Here is a 15334-nt window from a genome sequence, read left to right as displayed (position 1 = left end):
AATTGTGTCTCTATTGAAACATCTGTGATCTGGAAATTATGTTGATTGCTTTCCCTTCTGAAGCTGGGAACACATTTAAGGAAAAGATAACACTATAATTTGCACAATGGTTGTCAAGATCAATTGTATTTTGTGTTATTTCCCCTGGTTTAATAATACTCTAATATCAATCCCAAGCTTACAGTAACACATTTCTTATTATTTCAATTAATACAATGCACAAGATTTCATATTTTCCAGATCCCATTTATGTGTATCTTTTGTATTTTAGTATCTTCCACAAGCCTCATGTCATTATGAAGAATTTCACTTTACCTAGGAAATCAGTAAATATAAACACTGGGCTGAAATTAGTAATAATTTAGTTCCCATTCTATACATATTAGTGTTCTATACATATTCCATTCTAAACATATTAGTGTTCCATGTTTCATAGTTTAGGGACAAAGTAATATCCTGAATAATTTTTAAAAGCTTTATTTATTTGAAAGTCAGGCACACAAAGAGGGGAGGGGGGAGAGGGGAGAGGAGAGAGGAGAGAGAGGAGAGGGGAGAGGGGAGAGGGAAGAAAGGAGAGGGGAGAGGAGAGAGGGGAGAGGGGAGAGGAGAGAGGGGAGAGGGGAGAGGAGAGAGGGGAGAGAGGAGAGGGGGAGAGGGATAGGTCTTCCATCTGCTGGCTCACTCCCCAGTTGGCCAAAATGGCTGGAGCTGAAGCCAGGAGCTTCTTCTGGGTCTCCCTCTCGGGTGCAAGCCCAGGACTTGGGTCAGCTTCCACTGCTTTCCCAGGCCATAGCAGAGAGCTGGACCCGAAGTGAAGCAGCCGGGATTCAACCAGTGCCCATATGGGATGCTGGCACTGTAGGTGGCGGCTATGCCACAGCACTATGCTCAATAATTTTTTGATAGATAACACTACTAATCTGTTACTGGAATGACAGCAAATAAATCTTTCTGCTGTGAAAGTAATATCAAATCAATTTTGCATTCAATAAATCCAATCTGCACACAGTAAAGTTTCCTGTAGTATTAGACTATAGTGTATGGCATCTTATTAGGACCCTTAAAAATATTTAGTTATTTATTTTAAAGTAAGAGCTACAGAAACAGAAGGAAAGATGAGGGAGAGAGAGGTCTTCCATTCACTGGTTCACTCCTCAGATGGCTGCAATGGTCAGCACTGGACCAGGCCAAAATCAGGAGGCAGGAGATTCTTCTGGGTCTCCCATGTAGGTGGCAGGGGCCCATGCATTTGTGTCATTTTCTGCTGCTTTTCTCAGGCTATTAGCAGGGAGCTGGATCAGAAGTGGAACAACTGGGACATGAACCAGTACCCATATGGGATGCCGGTATCATGGGCAGCTGCTTTGCCTACTATACCACAGCCTGGCCCCAAGGAATTTTTGAAGTTTAATTATTATTTAATATTGTCCTAAAGAATGAAACCTTACTCCTAAACAAAAACTTACTTCAACCAAAATTATAATAAAATATCAATAGTCCAAAATAAAATGGCAAGATATAAAAATTAAATACAGGTCTGCGAAAACACAGCTGACATTGTTAGTATAGTACAGTGATTAGGATACTGCCTCTAACTAGCTTGAGAATTTCAACAAATTGCTTATGCTATTTCTATGATTTCATCATCTTGACAATGAAGAATTACCTGTCCACATCATGCAATTATGAAAATCAAGGATAGTACCACATACACAGTATTATAGTGGTGACTCACAAATTGTGAGGGCTATTTAAAGTTTATACATTCAGGGGCAGGTGTTGGGTGCAGCAATTAAGACACTCCTTGGGACACTGCTATCTCATACTGGACTGCCTAGGTTTGAGCCCCAATTCTGCTTTCAATTTCAGAATTCCTATTAATATACATCCTAGGAGGGAGCAGGCGATGGCTCAAGTACTTGCATTCCTGCCATCCACACAGTAGACCCACACTGAGTTCCAGGCTCCTGGTTTTGGTCTGCCCTACCCAGGTTATGGCAGGTATTTGCAGAGATAACAACAGATTGAAGATCCCTTTTTCTTTCTCTCTGCCTTTCAAATGCATGAAAAAAAAGTTAATAAAGATTATGCATTTAACCCAGGTAAGGCTATTAGCAAAATAAAAAAGTAAATATTCCCCAGTAAAAATATAAGAATATGAACCCATCCTGTATCTTCTGGCACTGACAAATAACATCTGGAAACTGGTAGAATGACCTCTAGGAACTTGGCAGTAGAATTATCTACATATCTCAGACTAAGGCAACAATCCTGAGTATTGGCTCTCTACTATTGTTTCTTCCTTTACTGCACTGGATGCAGATTGAGTTCCATATATTTGATTTTCAACCACTTAATTCTAGCTATTTCTCAGTCATTTTCTTTAAAGATATCCACAAGATCATGGCAACTTTTAAACTGAAACATTTCTTCAAATATTTTGAATGCAATTTTTTTTTCTATTCTCAGAGTCCAAGGATGTGTCAATTTGCACCACCTTCCTCTTAAGTTTATCTCCAGATGTCTCAATAAGCTCCAAGAACCCTAGGTGGGGAGAATTTAAAGCTTCCACATATATTGGATTTTCCACTCTCCTTTGCTAGATTCTGTATATGCTGATAAATATCATTGTTTGTATGCATATGGTTTGCAAATAGAGCAGCAAAGAATTCCAAGGGAAAAAAATTGTATACTGCTCTCTGAACTTCATGACAAAAATCGCAACTATGATATGCAGCACTGTTATTATTCTCTATCATTTCACGTTTGTGTTCATGATCGGGGCCTGAGGTAGACACAAAGCAGCAGGTCAAACACGTTCAAGAAATAACATTCATTCCAGTTTCTTCTAAATTTTTTTGGGGGGAGTGATAGGTAGCTTTTTTAAATTAAATACAGATGTTGTAGATGCACAGTTCAGTGGAATCACACCGATGGAACACAAATCTTCATGCAACACATAGATCAAGAGGAAACTTATCCTCAGATCCCCAGAATCTCTCTTCTGTCCCCTGTAAGGCACTGTTGGATATATTTGTAACAGTGGAACTGCTGGGATGTATATTTACATCTTTTCTAATATTAGGGGGTCAGATCACTATTGTGTATTGTACTTTCTACCAATGGAATCATACAGCAAGAACTTTTATATTTGGCTTTTTCTTAGCACTACTGTATAGGATTCCACTGTGTAAATATCAAACAATCAAATGTTAATTGGTATGTGAAGGTTTTTTGGTTTGGGGCTATTGTGCTTAGCACTGGAGTAGCATCCCTTAATTTGTCCCTTTCTTTCTGTAACCTGGCTAACAATCAGAGTACTTTGATTGCCTCGTGACCTATTCAGCTACCTGTTTTTCCCAGCAGGTTTGAGCCCACACAAGGGCCTTGACTACTCTCAGGCAATGATAAAGGTGTTTAGGTAGTTGTAAGAAGCTATCTCTGGCCCTGAACCAAAATTCCTTAACCCTCATATAAACTGCACACCCAGACACCCTCACTGTGGATACTTACGCATCCCAAGGATAAACTACAGTATTTGAGAAGGAATTTCCCTAATAAATGCATTGGATGACCACAGTGTGTTTAGTGCATCTTTCCTTGGAATCCTAACCAAGTCTTATCTCAGCTTGGTTTGGGCATTCCCTTGAGGGAACTCAGCTCCTGTTGCTTTCGGGATGACTCCAGCCATGGTTACAGCAGGCTGGAATAGCAGGTAAATAAATTCTGAAAGTTGACTTTTGTTAATATATCTTAAAATGTTCTTTGTAATGTAGAAATGAAATGGAATTACTGGGTAATAGATTTATAGCTTTTCCACTTAAGTAGACACGACCAAACTATTTTCAAAATGCACCAATTTTAACATACATTAGCAGTGTATGAAATTTCTGGATTACTCACATCCTCACCGCATATCATGCTTAGTATTTCCTGCCATTTTTATTTTAGATTTCTAGCTGGTGTATGATGATACTAAGTAGTGGTTTTATTTGAATTTTTGTGATTACCAAGGATATCAAAAATTTCCTCACATTTATCATTCATTAAATAATATCTTGAGACTTCTGTTGGAATATTTTCTCTATATTTTATTCTACTGTGTGATCTGTACAACTTCATCACACTGGATCTCCCCATGTGTGTGTATGCAAGTGTGTTGACACCGTCAGCCCTCAATTTATTACTGCCTGATTTGTCATTAAATTCATATGATTAGTGTTTCTATGCTGTTTAAGAAATATTTTTTTTTATTTTCTAAGAACACAGAATTATTCTTGTTGCTATCTAAAATATTACTCATGTTTAAAATTTAGATCAGAAGTCCACGCAGAATTGATTTGCTTTACGGAGTAGGTAGTAAATGAAGTGGTCTCATTTTTCCCCCTGTTATGGTTTGGCTGTGCTTTCAGTGTATCTTCAAAGGATCAGGTGCTGCAAGATGAGTCTTCAGTGTGATGTTGGAAGGTGGTGGAACCTTTTAGAGGTGGAGACTATTGGAACATGATTAGGTTATTGAGGGTGCTGCCCTCAGAAGGGGTTAATAAAGTTCTTACAGCTCCAACTACATTAGTTCCTGACAGTGGGTTGTTATAAAACGAGCAACCTTGGCCCTCGAATCTCTCTTCCTTCTTGCCTTACGATGTGATCATTCCCTCTTACAGATGCTCCCATCATGATGCCATCTACTATGTTGTGATGTAGTCAGAAGGCCCTCACCAGAGCTAAGCAGATGCCAGAATCATGCTCTTACACTTGCAAAACTGAACTAAATAAGCCACTTTTTGATGCTACAGCAGCAAAGCAGATTAAGGCACTGTAAGACTAGAAAATATCAATTTATCCTGAAAATGTCATACTTTTTTCCCATTTGCTCTCACTTTTCATTGTTTCTCACCAGATGACACCCAACTCATCCCAAGAGCTTGACTTTTCCATGAAACACATCAGTAATTGACTTCATCTTTACATGCATCTTGATGTCTTTGGAAATCTCACAGGAGCAAACAGTGACAGTATCTTTTGATAACAAAAACCTTTAATGAGCCTTTTTACATAGAGGAATGATTATTGCCACAGTTTAAGAAAAATGTGCTGAATGAAACAATGGCCTCCAGGACTTTGGCAGCAGGAATAATTTTCTTGTCACAGACTGTAGTTGGAATCCTGGGCAATTTCTCTCTTCTTTATCACTATCTTTTTCTTTACTACACTGACCGCAAGTTGAAGCTCATAGATTTGATTCTTATGCACCTAATTATAGCTAACTCCTTGGTCATTGTCTCTAAAGGAATTCCCCAGACAATGACAGTTTTTGGGTTGAAACATTTATTCAATGATTTTGGATGCAAACTTCTTTTGTACGTTCAGAGAGTAGGCAGAAGTGTGTCCATTAATACCACCTGCCTCTTGAGTGTCTTCCAGGTTATCATGATCACTCCCATGAACTCTAGTTGGAAGTACCTTAAAGTAAAAGCCCCAGAGTACACTGGCTACTCTATTTCTTTCTGCTGGTTCATGCACATGGTGGTAAATTTCATTTTTCCTATGTATGTACTGGTCAAATGGAATAGCAAAAATACCACAAATAAAAGAGATTTTGGGTACTGTTCCTCTGCGGGTAATGACAAAATCACAGACACACTATATACAGTATTGCTAGTATTCCCTGAAGTTTTATTTTCTGTGCTTATAATCTGGTCCAGTGTCTCCATGATTATCATTCTATACAAGCATAAGCAACAGGTCCAACACATTCATAGCATTAATGTTATGTCCAGACCTTCCCCTGAGTCTAGGGCCACCAAGAGCATCCTTGTCCTGCTGAGCACCTTTGTGTCTTTTTACACAATCTCCTCCATCTTCAATGCTTGTATCGCCCTTCTCTATAATCCCAATTGGTGGCTGGTAGATGCTACTGCCTTCATTTCTGTGTGTTTTCCAACTCTAAGCCCCTTTCTTCTCATGAGCCGTGACTCCCCTGCATTCAGATTTTTTTCACTGGGTAAGGAGTGCAAATCTTCTAATATTATCATAAATATGTAAACTGCATGGTTTTGTACAATGTTCAGTTGTTTAGTCACTCATCATCCTCAGAACATCAATACAAAAATTACAGTCACTTGTCTTTCTAAGGCAAACCTTAATGGCTATTGGAATTTCTGCAGTTGGCTGAACGTGAGACCTACAGGAGCACAGAGGATGTGAATAAAGGTTATGCTCATCCCACTACATAGCGTTGTGGTGGAATGAGAAGGCCATGCCAAGGTGGCCACTGGTAAGCGAGCATCAGTTATTCAGGAATAGCTTTGAAACCCACCTGGCAATGGAGCCTGCCTGGCAACAGGCTGTGATTGGATGGCTTTGGAAACTGCCTGGCAACAGGCTGTGACTGGATGGCTTTGGAAACCTCCTGGCAACAGGCTGTGATTGGTTGGGGCATAGACCACCCCTTGACCAGATTGGCTGCTCTTGGCTATATAAGATGTGGTTCCAACTGTAATAAACGAGTCTGTGGGCTGCTCGCCTCAAGCCTGCTTTCACCCAACTCCCAGGGTCTGTGTGGTGACTCCCCGCCTCTTGCCCCCACCACACTGCTCCTCTCAGAAACGAATCCACTGCAACATTGTTGAGAAATCAACTGCAACATCGTGTTCCTATGGATAGTAATATTTAAAAAAAAATTTTTTTTTGACAGGCAGAGTTAGACAGTGAGAGAGAGTGAGAGAGTCAGAGAGAAAGCTCTTCCTTTTTCCGTTGCTTCACCCCCCAAGTGGCTGCTATGGCAGGCGCACTGCGCCGATCCGAAGCCAGGAGCCAGGTACCAGGTGCTTCCTCCTGGTCTAATCTTAAACATTGCTTGAGGCAAACTGAATGGATTAGGCCTGAGGCCTTCAAAGTCAGTCTGATCTAGTAGTATACTATGGGGAAATCTGCCAGAAGCAAATTCAGTGAATAAATGAATGGATAGTGTTGGAAGACAATTCTCCAAGGGTTTCTCATACATGTTTGTGTTAGGAAAAGCTTTTGTTTTGGACTGTGTCTTTTGGTGGATATTTGGGCAAACAAGAACCTTGGAAGATAGGGAGAGTGTCACCCTGTCCAACAGTCAAGAGGCATGCTTCCTATATAAGGAAATAAAGATTTATCTCTGGGGCAATAGGTGGCTGATTTGCTAGCAGTTCCCTTTAAAAGACTGAGTTAGGCCAGCGCTGCGGCTCACTAGGCTAATCCTCCGCCTGTGGCACCAGCACCCCAGGGTTCTAGTCCCAGTTGGGGCGCCAGATTCTGTCCCGGTTACTCCTCTTCCAGTCCAGCTCTCTGCTGTGGCCTGGGAAGGCAGTGGAGGATGGCCCAAAGTCCTTGGGCCCTGCACCCACATTGAAGACCAAGAGGAGACAACTGGCTCCTGGCTTTGGATCAGTGCAGCATGCCAGCCATAGCGGCCATTTGAGGGGTGAACCAACTGAAAAAGGAAGATCTTTCTCTCTGTCTCTCACTCTCTAATTCTGCCTGTCAAAAAAAAAAGTTAAAAAAAGACTGAGTTAACCTATGCTCAAAGATACTCAGGTGCTCTGCTATTCAATAAATGGTGCTGGGAAAACTGGATTTCCACGTGCAGAAGCATGAAGCAAGACCCCTACCTTACACCTTACACAAAAATCCACTCAACGTGGATTAAAGACCTAAATCTACGTCCTGACACCATTAAGTTATTAGAGAACATTGGAGAAACCCTTCAAGATATTGGCACAGGCAAAGAATTTCTGGAAAAGACCCGGGAGGCACAGACAGTCAAAGCCAAAATCAACTATTGGGATTGCATCAAGTTGAGAAGTTTCTGTACTGCAAAAGAAACAGTCAGGAGAGTGAAGAGACAACCGACAGAATGGGAAAAAATATTTGCAAACTATGCAACAGATAAAGGGTTAATAACCAAAATCTACAAAGAGATCAAGAAACTCCACAAAAACAAAACCAACAACCCACTTAAGAGATGGGCCAAGGACTTCAATAGACATTTTTCAAAAGAGGAAATCCAAATGGCCAACAGGCACATGAAAAAATGTTCAAGGTCACTAGCAATCAGGGAAATGCAAATCAAAAGCACAATGAGGTTTCACCTCACCCCGGGTAGAATGGCTCACATGCAGAAATCTACCAACAACAGATGCTGGCGAGGATGTGGGGAAAAAGGGACACTAACCCACTGTTGGTGGGAATGCAAACTGGTCAAGCCACTATGGAAATCGGTCTGGAGATTCCTCAGAAACCTGAATATAACCCTACCATTCGACCCAGCCATCCCACTCCTTGGAATTTACCCAAAGGAGTTTAAATTGATAAACAAAAAAGCGGTCTGCACCCTAATGTTTATTGCAGCACAATTCACAATAGCCAAGACCTGGAACCAACCTAAATGCCCATCAACGGTAGACTGGATAAAGAAATTATGGGATATGTATTCTTTAGAGTACTATACCGCAGTAAGAAACAACGAAATCCAGTCATTTGCAACAAAATGGAGGAATCTGGAACACATCATGCTGAGTGAAGTAAGCCAGTCCCAAAGGGACAAATACCATATGTTCTCCCTGATCGGTGACGACTGACTGAACACCAAGAGGGAAACCTGTTGGAGTGAGGTGGACACTATGGGAAATGGTGGCTTGATCAGCATAGCCCTGACTGCTAATGGACAACTTAATACATTATCCCTCATAGTATTTTTTTTTTTGTCTGTTCTACTTAATATGACTGGTTTAATTCTGTAATTATCACACAGTTATTCTTAAGTGTTGAAAATTAACTGAAATGTGATCCCTGTTAAACATAAGAGTGGGAATAAGAGAGGGAAGAGATGTATAATTTGGGGCATGCTCGGGCTGACTTGCCCCAATTGGTAGAGTTGGAAACACACCAGGGGATTCCAATTCAATCCCATCAAGGTGGCATGTGCCAATGCCATCTCACTACTCCAAGTGATCAATTTCAGTTCACAATTGATCATAATGAAAGGACTAAGAGTCAAAGGGAGCACATAAACAAGTCTAGTATCTGCTAACACCAACCGATAGAATAAATAAAGGGGAGAGTGATCCAACATGGGAAGTGAGATACTCAGCAGACTCATAGAATGGCGGATGTCCTAAATAGCACTCTGGCCTCAGAATCAGCCCTAAAGGCACTCGGAGCTGGCTGAAAAGCCCATGAGAGTATTTCAGGCATGGAAAGCCAAGACACTCTGGCAAAAAGATCTCTGTGAGTGAGATCCCAGTGGAAAGAACAGGTCTTCAAAGAGGGAGGTGCCTTTCTCTGAAGGGAGGAGAGAACCTCCACTTTGACTATGACCTTGTCTAAACAAGATAAGAGTCGGAGAACTCAAGGGGCTTCCATAGCCTTGGAAACTCATAACTGGTGAATAGGGAGATTACTGATGCCATAAACAGGAGTGTCAATTGGTAAAGTCAACAACAGGAGTCACTGTGCACTTACTCCTCATGTAGGATCTCTGTCCTTAACGTGCTGTACACTGAGGCTTAATGCTATAACGAGTACTCAAACAGTATATTTCACTTTGTGTTTCTATGGGGGTGCAAACGACTGAAATCTTTACTTAATGTACACTAAACTGATCTTCTGTAAAAAAAAAAAAAAAAAAAAAAAAAAAAAAGAAAGAAAGAAATTATCAGTTCCCAACTTGACTCTCACTGGGATTAAACATGACAATAGGTCAGATCTGATTTCATCATCATTTAAAAAAAAATCATCTATTATTTTTCACTTTATGTTTCTGTGTGGGAGCAAACTGTTGAAATCCTTACTTAAGGTATACTAAGCTGATCTTCTGTATATTAAGATAATCGAAAATGAATCTTGATGTGAATGGAAGGGGAGAGGGAGTGGGAAAGGGGAGGGTTGTGGGTGGGAGGGACGGTATGGGGGGGGAAGCCATTGTAACACATGAGTCGTACTTTGGAAATTTATATTCATTAAATAAAAGATAAAAAAAAAAAGACTGAGTTAACCTATGCTCAAAGATACTCAGGTGCTCTGCTTGGGTAGCCTTTCACTCTAATTGGAATGGGTGGAGGGCAAAGGAAACTAACAATCAGAAAGTTCATACTGTCTGCTATGCCGTGAGTAACAGATTTCTTTGTTTTTAACATAAACTATTGTGTATTCTGACAGAATCTATAAAAATATATAAAATATAAAAATCTGACAGATCTATAGAAAAAGAGTTGCAGGCTTATCTCAGACTTTCACAGTTTCTAAAAATAAACCACTAAGTGTGATTCAAAACTAGATGGATAGATAGAAAGATAACTACATTCTTTAAAAGTTGAGTTTACTGAGGGTAGGCATTTTGACACAGCCAATAGGGATACCCACATCCCCTATCAGAATTCTTGGATTCAAGTCTCCACTCTGATCCCAATTTAAGATTCCTGCTGCAGATGATGGCTCCAAGTAGTTGGGTCCATGCCATCCCTGTGGGAGATCCAGATGGAGTTCCTGACTGCTGGCTTCAACCTAGTTCAACCCATGTTGTCATAGATATTTGGGGAATGAACCAGTAGATGCAAGGGCTCTGTGTTTGTCTGTCTCCATTTCTCTGTGTCTTTCAAACGTAATAAATTAATATTTTAGAGTTGGATTTACTATTCTCCAAATCATAAGTTTCAGGATAGGCCAGCGCCGTGGCTCAATAGGCTAATCCTCCACCTAACGGCGCCGGCACACCAGGTTCTAGTCCCGGTCAGGGCGCTGGATTCTTTCCCGGTTGCCCCTCTGCCAGGCCAGCTCTCTGCTGTGGCCCGGGAAGGCAGTGGAGGATGGCCCAAGTGCTTGGGCCCTGCACCCCATGGGAGAACAGGAGAAGCACCTGGCTCCTGCCTTCGGATGAGCGCGGTGCGCCGGCCGCAGCATGCCAGCCGTGGCGGCCATTGGAGGGTGAACCAACGGCAAAAGGAAGACCTTTGTCTCTCTCACTATCCACTCTGCCTGTCCAAAAAAAAAAAAAAAGAAAGAAAAAAAAGAAAAAAAAAGTTTCAGGAGAAGGATATATTTTTGGGAAAAACAATTTGTCAAAAATAGGATGCATGTAAGTTTTTGGGAAAGGTAGGGACACGAGAGAGATAAGAGCAAGAATAATAGGTAGTGTATAACATAGGTAGAGAAGGAAGATACAGGGGCTGGCACTGTGACATAATAGGCTAAGCTTCTGCCTGCAGTGCCCACATCCCATATGGGGAGCTGGAGTCCTTGGCTGCTCCTCTTCCCATCCAGCTCTCTGCTATGGCCTGGGAAAGCAGTAGAAGAAGACCCAAGTGCTTGCACCCCTACATCCATGAGGAAGACCCACAAGAAGCTCCTGGCTCCGGATCTGCCCAGCTCTGGCTGTTGAGGACTGAACCAGCAGATGGAAGACCCTTCTGTCTCTCCCTCTCTCTGTAACTCTGCCTCTCAAATAAATAAATAAAATCAGAGGGGGAGAAGGGAGGGAGAGAGCGAGGGAGGGAGGGAGGGAGGGGGAGGGAGAAGAGGAAGATACAGATGCACGATGGGAAGAGTACCATAGGGGAATTTAAAGAAAAAACAATTATAAGAGGATATTAAAGTATTTTTGGTAGAGTTAGGGATGGTAGTCATCTTCACAAATCTTCAAAACAGCCAACAGGTCCCTAATGTTTTCCTGTGCAATAAATTCTTTTGGGAATATTTGAGGCACTTGAATTTTAAACTTGTGTTTGTATAAGAGAAAAATCTAATTTTATGGAGAAATTTGAGTTGAGTGCAGAGGGGATTCTGATGTTGTAAACCCCCTACATACTAGCGTAAATTCCCAGAAAAGTTCAGCATTTTAAGACTTTAGAAGTGGTATAGTAAGATTAAGATCTTCAACAGGTGAAATCAGACAGTAAGATGGATTAAATATGAAATAAATAGTTTTCTGAAGATATCTTTTTAAGAAAAGTTTGACAGGCACAATGATGAGGATGGAAGAGAGACACAGCAAGAAAGAGAGATATCTTCTATCTACTGGTACCCTCATCAAATGCCTGCAACAGCTGGGATTGTTCCAGGCTGGAGCCAGGAACCCAGAACCCCATCCAGGTCTCCCAGGTAGGTGAAAGAGGGCCAAGTACTTGGGCCACTTTCTACTGCTTTTCCAGACACACTAGCATGTAGCTGGACCAGAAGCAGATCAGCCGGAACTTGAACCAGTACTCCAATATGGGATGCTTGTATTGCAAGAGGTGGCTGAACTACTACACCACAACAATGGCCCCAGAAGACTGTCTTTTACATGACAAGAAAAGAGAATGAATTGAAGGGAGGGCCAGAGAGAGTAGAAAGATTGAATTGGCCCTGCAGAGTTGAAATCTGCTAGCTTGGACAGTAGAAGGAGTATAACAAAAATTTTCATGCTGTTTTGACCTTGTTTTGATGCTCTGGCTAAAGGCCAGTCAGTTCTCCTTCTGGAGCAGACAATTAAGACCACACATCCAACCACAAGAGCTTCTTGTGGAATTTTAACTTGCCCTAATTCTATCCCTACTTCCTCAGCTCAAATGAAGCCTCGAAAAGTAACCACTTTGCAAACAGAGCAGCCATGAAAATCAGCATCCTAGTAGCCATTAAGAGGGAGTGAGAGCTGAACACCCTAAATGCCTCCCTCCCCAGAGAATATTCACTATTGAACCTGTCTGGTAACTCATTGAAAACTCAGTTCTCATAGATTTTCTCTATTTGACCCGACTCAGAACTTGATGTGTGTGAATAAATCTGACCCACAGTGCATTTGCCAAAAAACTATGGGGAGCAATTCTTTAACACTGGAGTGTTTAGGTGAGTGACAATGTATTGCTGTGTGACAGAAGATTGAGAAGAGGGCACAAGAAAGGAGTTAGTGTAAGATCTTGGAGCACGTGGCCGGCACTGTGGTGTAAGGAATACAGCTGCCAACTGCAGTGCCGGCATCCCATATGGGTGCCAGTGTGAGAACATCTGCTCCACTTCCAATCCAGCTCTCTGTTGTGGCCTGGGAAAGCAGTGGAAGATGACCCAAGTCCTTGGGCCCCTGCACCCATGTGGGAGACCTGGAAGAAGCTCCTGGCTCATGGCTTTGATTTGGTGCAGCTCTGGCCATTGCAGTCAATTGGGGAGTGAACCAGCAGATGGAAGATCTCTCTAACTCTGAGTTTCAAATAAATAAATAAATAAATAAATAAATCTTTAAAAAAAATAAGATCTTGGTGCAGAGAACCTACGGAGTAGGATATAGAAAGTACAGGGGGAGAGAAGGCAGAAAGAGAAAAGAAAAAGGGATGTTAAATATTGCTTGGGAGTTAAGTGCAACACCGATTACAAGGAGGCAAAATATGTAAAGAAGTTACAGGTATAGAGCTACTAAGATCTGGGTGGAGGGTGGGGGCTGGCATCATGGCGCAGTAGGTTAATCCTCCGCCTATGGCAGTGGCATCCCATATGGGCTCTGGTTCTAGTCTTGGCTGCTCCTCTTCCAATCCAGCTCTCTGTTATGGCCTGGGAAAGCAGTGGAAGATGGCCCAAGTCCTTGGGCCCCTGCATTCATGTGGGAGACTGGGAAGAAGTACCTGGCTTCTGGCTTTGGTTCAGTGTAGCTCCAGCTGTTGTGGCCATCTGGGGAGTGAACCAACGGAAGGAAGACCTTTCTCTCTCTCCCTCTCACTATCTGTAACTCTACATCTCAAATAAATAAATAAAAAATCTTAAAAAAAAAAAAAAGATCTGGGTGGGAAGGAATATAAGCTGTCGTGGGAACAAAGGGGATAATGGCAATGCACAGTTATTGAACAAAAGTAGAGCAGACATGAGATTAAAACATATGATGTGTGGGGAGGGGGAGACAGAACAGCCAGATCTTGGACAACTGTACTGTACTAAGGCAGACATAAAGTGTAGGTAAAGAAGGTAGAACCTAGGGGAGATAATAGGCATGGGGAGAGTGGGGAACAGGCACAAGACAATGCAGGGAACTGGGCAGGGATTTTAGGGTGATGGGTAACAGGTAAGAACATGTGTTAGATTCAAGGGGGAAGTGAAAGATGCCTGAAAGCTGAAGGCTATGATTTGAGAATACTTGGGCATGGGTTGAGGCTTTGGAATTTGGAGTAGACACAGGGCAAGAGGCAGGAGCAAATGATTGACAGAGCTGGCAAGAGTAACTGAGGTGATGAGGGTCAGACTGAGGTCCCTGGAATAAGGGTCACAGAGGGATGCACATCAAAAAGGTCACAGGATGAAAGTGGGCATGGTATACAATATAGCAGAGGAGCTGGGTGGGAACGAGGGATAACGGCGATTTACTGGATTTCTAAGTCACTGGGTGGAGGGGATGCAGGATGTTGCAAGATGCTCTCACAATAGTGACCCTCACCACCTTTTTCTGACTCCTGGGCCTTACCCCCTGCACACACTCCTCTGCCACTCCCCTCAGCCCAGCCGGCTGCACTAACTCAGGGGTGGCTCCGACTCCACGCCCAGTCTGCGACAAGGTACAGAGGCAGCAACAGCTGCCAACTGGCCACTGGCTTCTTTCCAGGTACCCAGATTTCCCAGTTGGGGTCCTTTGTGATGCAAACGGCCACACTAGTTGCTAGACCTGGCCACTTTACAAAACACCAGACAGCGGTCAAATCCCCCTCTCCTGGTCTGCCGTCTGCAGAAGCCACCAGGCCCTTGAGGGCCCGTTAGCGGTCCTGAGCTGTCCCAGGACTGGGACCCCCGGGTACTCAGCTGTTTTTGGAATGGTTGAATACACCCGCTCAGTCTTCACCAACCGCTCAAAGAAACCCCCATAGCCACTAACTCCCCCCAAACGTCTCAAGCACTGATGACCAGAAGCCCCACTCACTCACTTTTGTCCTCCATTCAAAAAAGTCACTTCAGACGCGGGCTTTTGGTGCAGCGAGTGGGGACGCCTCAATGGGAAGCCGGCTGGCGTCCCGGCTGCTTCTCTTCCCATTCAGCGCCCTGCTGATGCAGCTGGGAGGCAGCAGATGGTGGCCCAGGTGCTTGGGCCCCTGCCAGCCCGTGGGAGACCCGGATGGAGCAGCTCCCTTTCCCGCTTCCTCTCCCCCTCCCCCATCCCCTCTTTCTCTGTCACTTTGCCTTTCAAATGAATCATTTCGAAGAGTCACCAGATAGCACAGATCCCCGAGATACAGGGGTTACAGAAAAACAAGGACCCTCACAGACCATCACCCGCTATTTGGAGCCCCTAAGCTGAAACTGACTCCACCACGCATCACACCCTTGTCAGCGCCCCCGGCCCTCAGGCTCCGCT

General features: G+C 43.0%; 2 protein-coding genes across 2 annotated transcripts in view; one reads left to right on the top strand and one right to left on the bottom strand.

Moving 5' to 3' along the window:
- LOC100355590 (beta-1,4-mannosyl-glycoprotein 4-beta-N-acetylglucosaminyltransferase) overlaps window positions 1-15332 on the bottom strand; it is a 32891-nt gene extending 17559 nt beyond the window's left edge. Inside the window, exon 1 of the mRNA XM_008249796.4 lies at window positions 14907-15332. Within this exon, the coding sequence (XP_008248018.4) occupies window positions 14907-14919 (13 nt within the window). The 5' untranslated portion in view covers window positions 14920-15332. The remainder of the gene's footprint in view (window positions 1-14906) is intronic.
- Window positions 5107-6045, top strand: ORYCUNV1R1599 (vomeronasal 1 receptor oryCunV1R1599). Its single transcript, NM_001167286.1, is given in 1 exon segment — window positions 5107-6045. A coding segment is annotated over 1 exon segment (939 nt).
- Window positions 15333-15334: the final 2 nt, after the last annotated feature.

The sequence above is a fragment of the Oryctolagus cuniculus genome, chromosome 18 (genome assembly GCF_964237555.1).
Source record: "Oryctolagus cuniculus chromosome 18, mOryCun1.1, whole genome shotgun sequence".
In the NCBI taxonomy this organism is placed as follows: domain Eukaryota; kingdom Metazoa; phylum Chordata; class Mammalia; order Lagomorpha; family Leporidae; genus Oryctolagus; species Oryctolagus cuniculus.
This window is presented reverse-complemented; position numbering and strand designations above follow the sequence as displayed.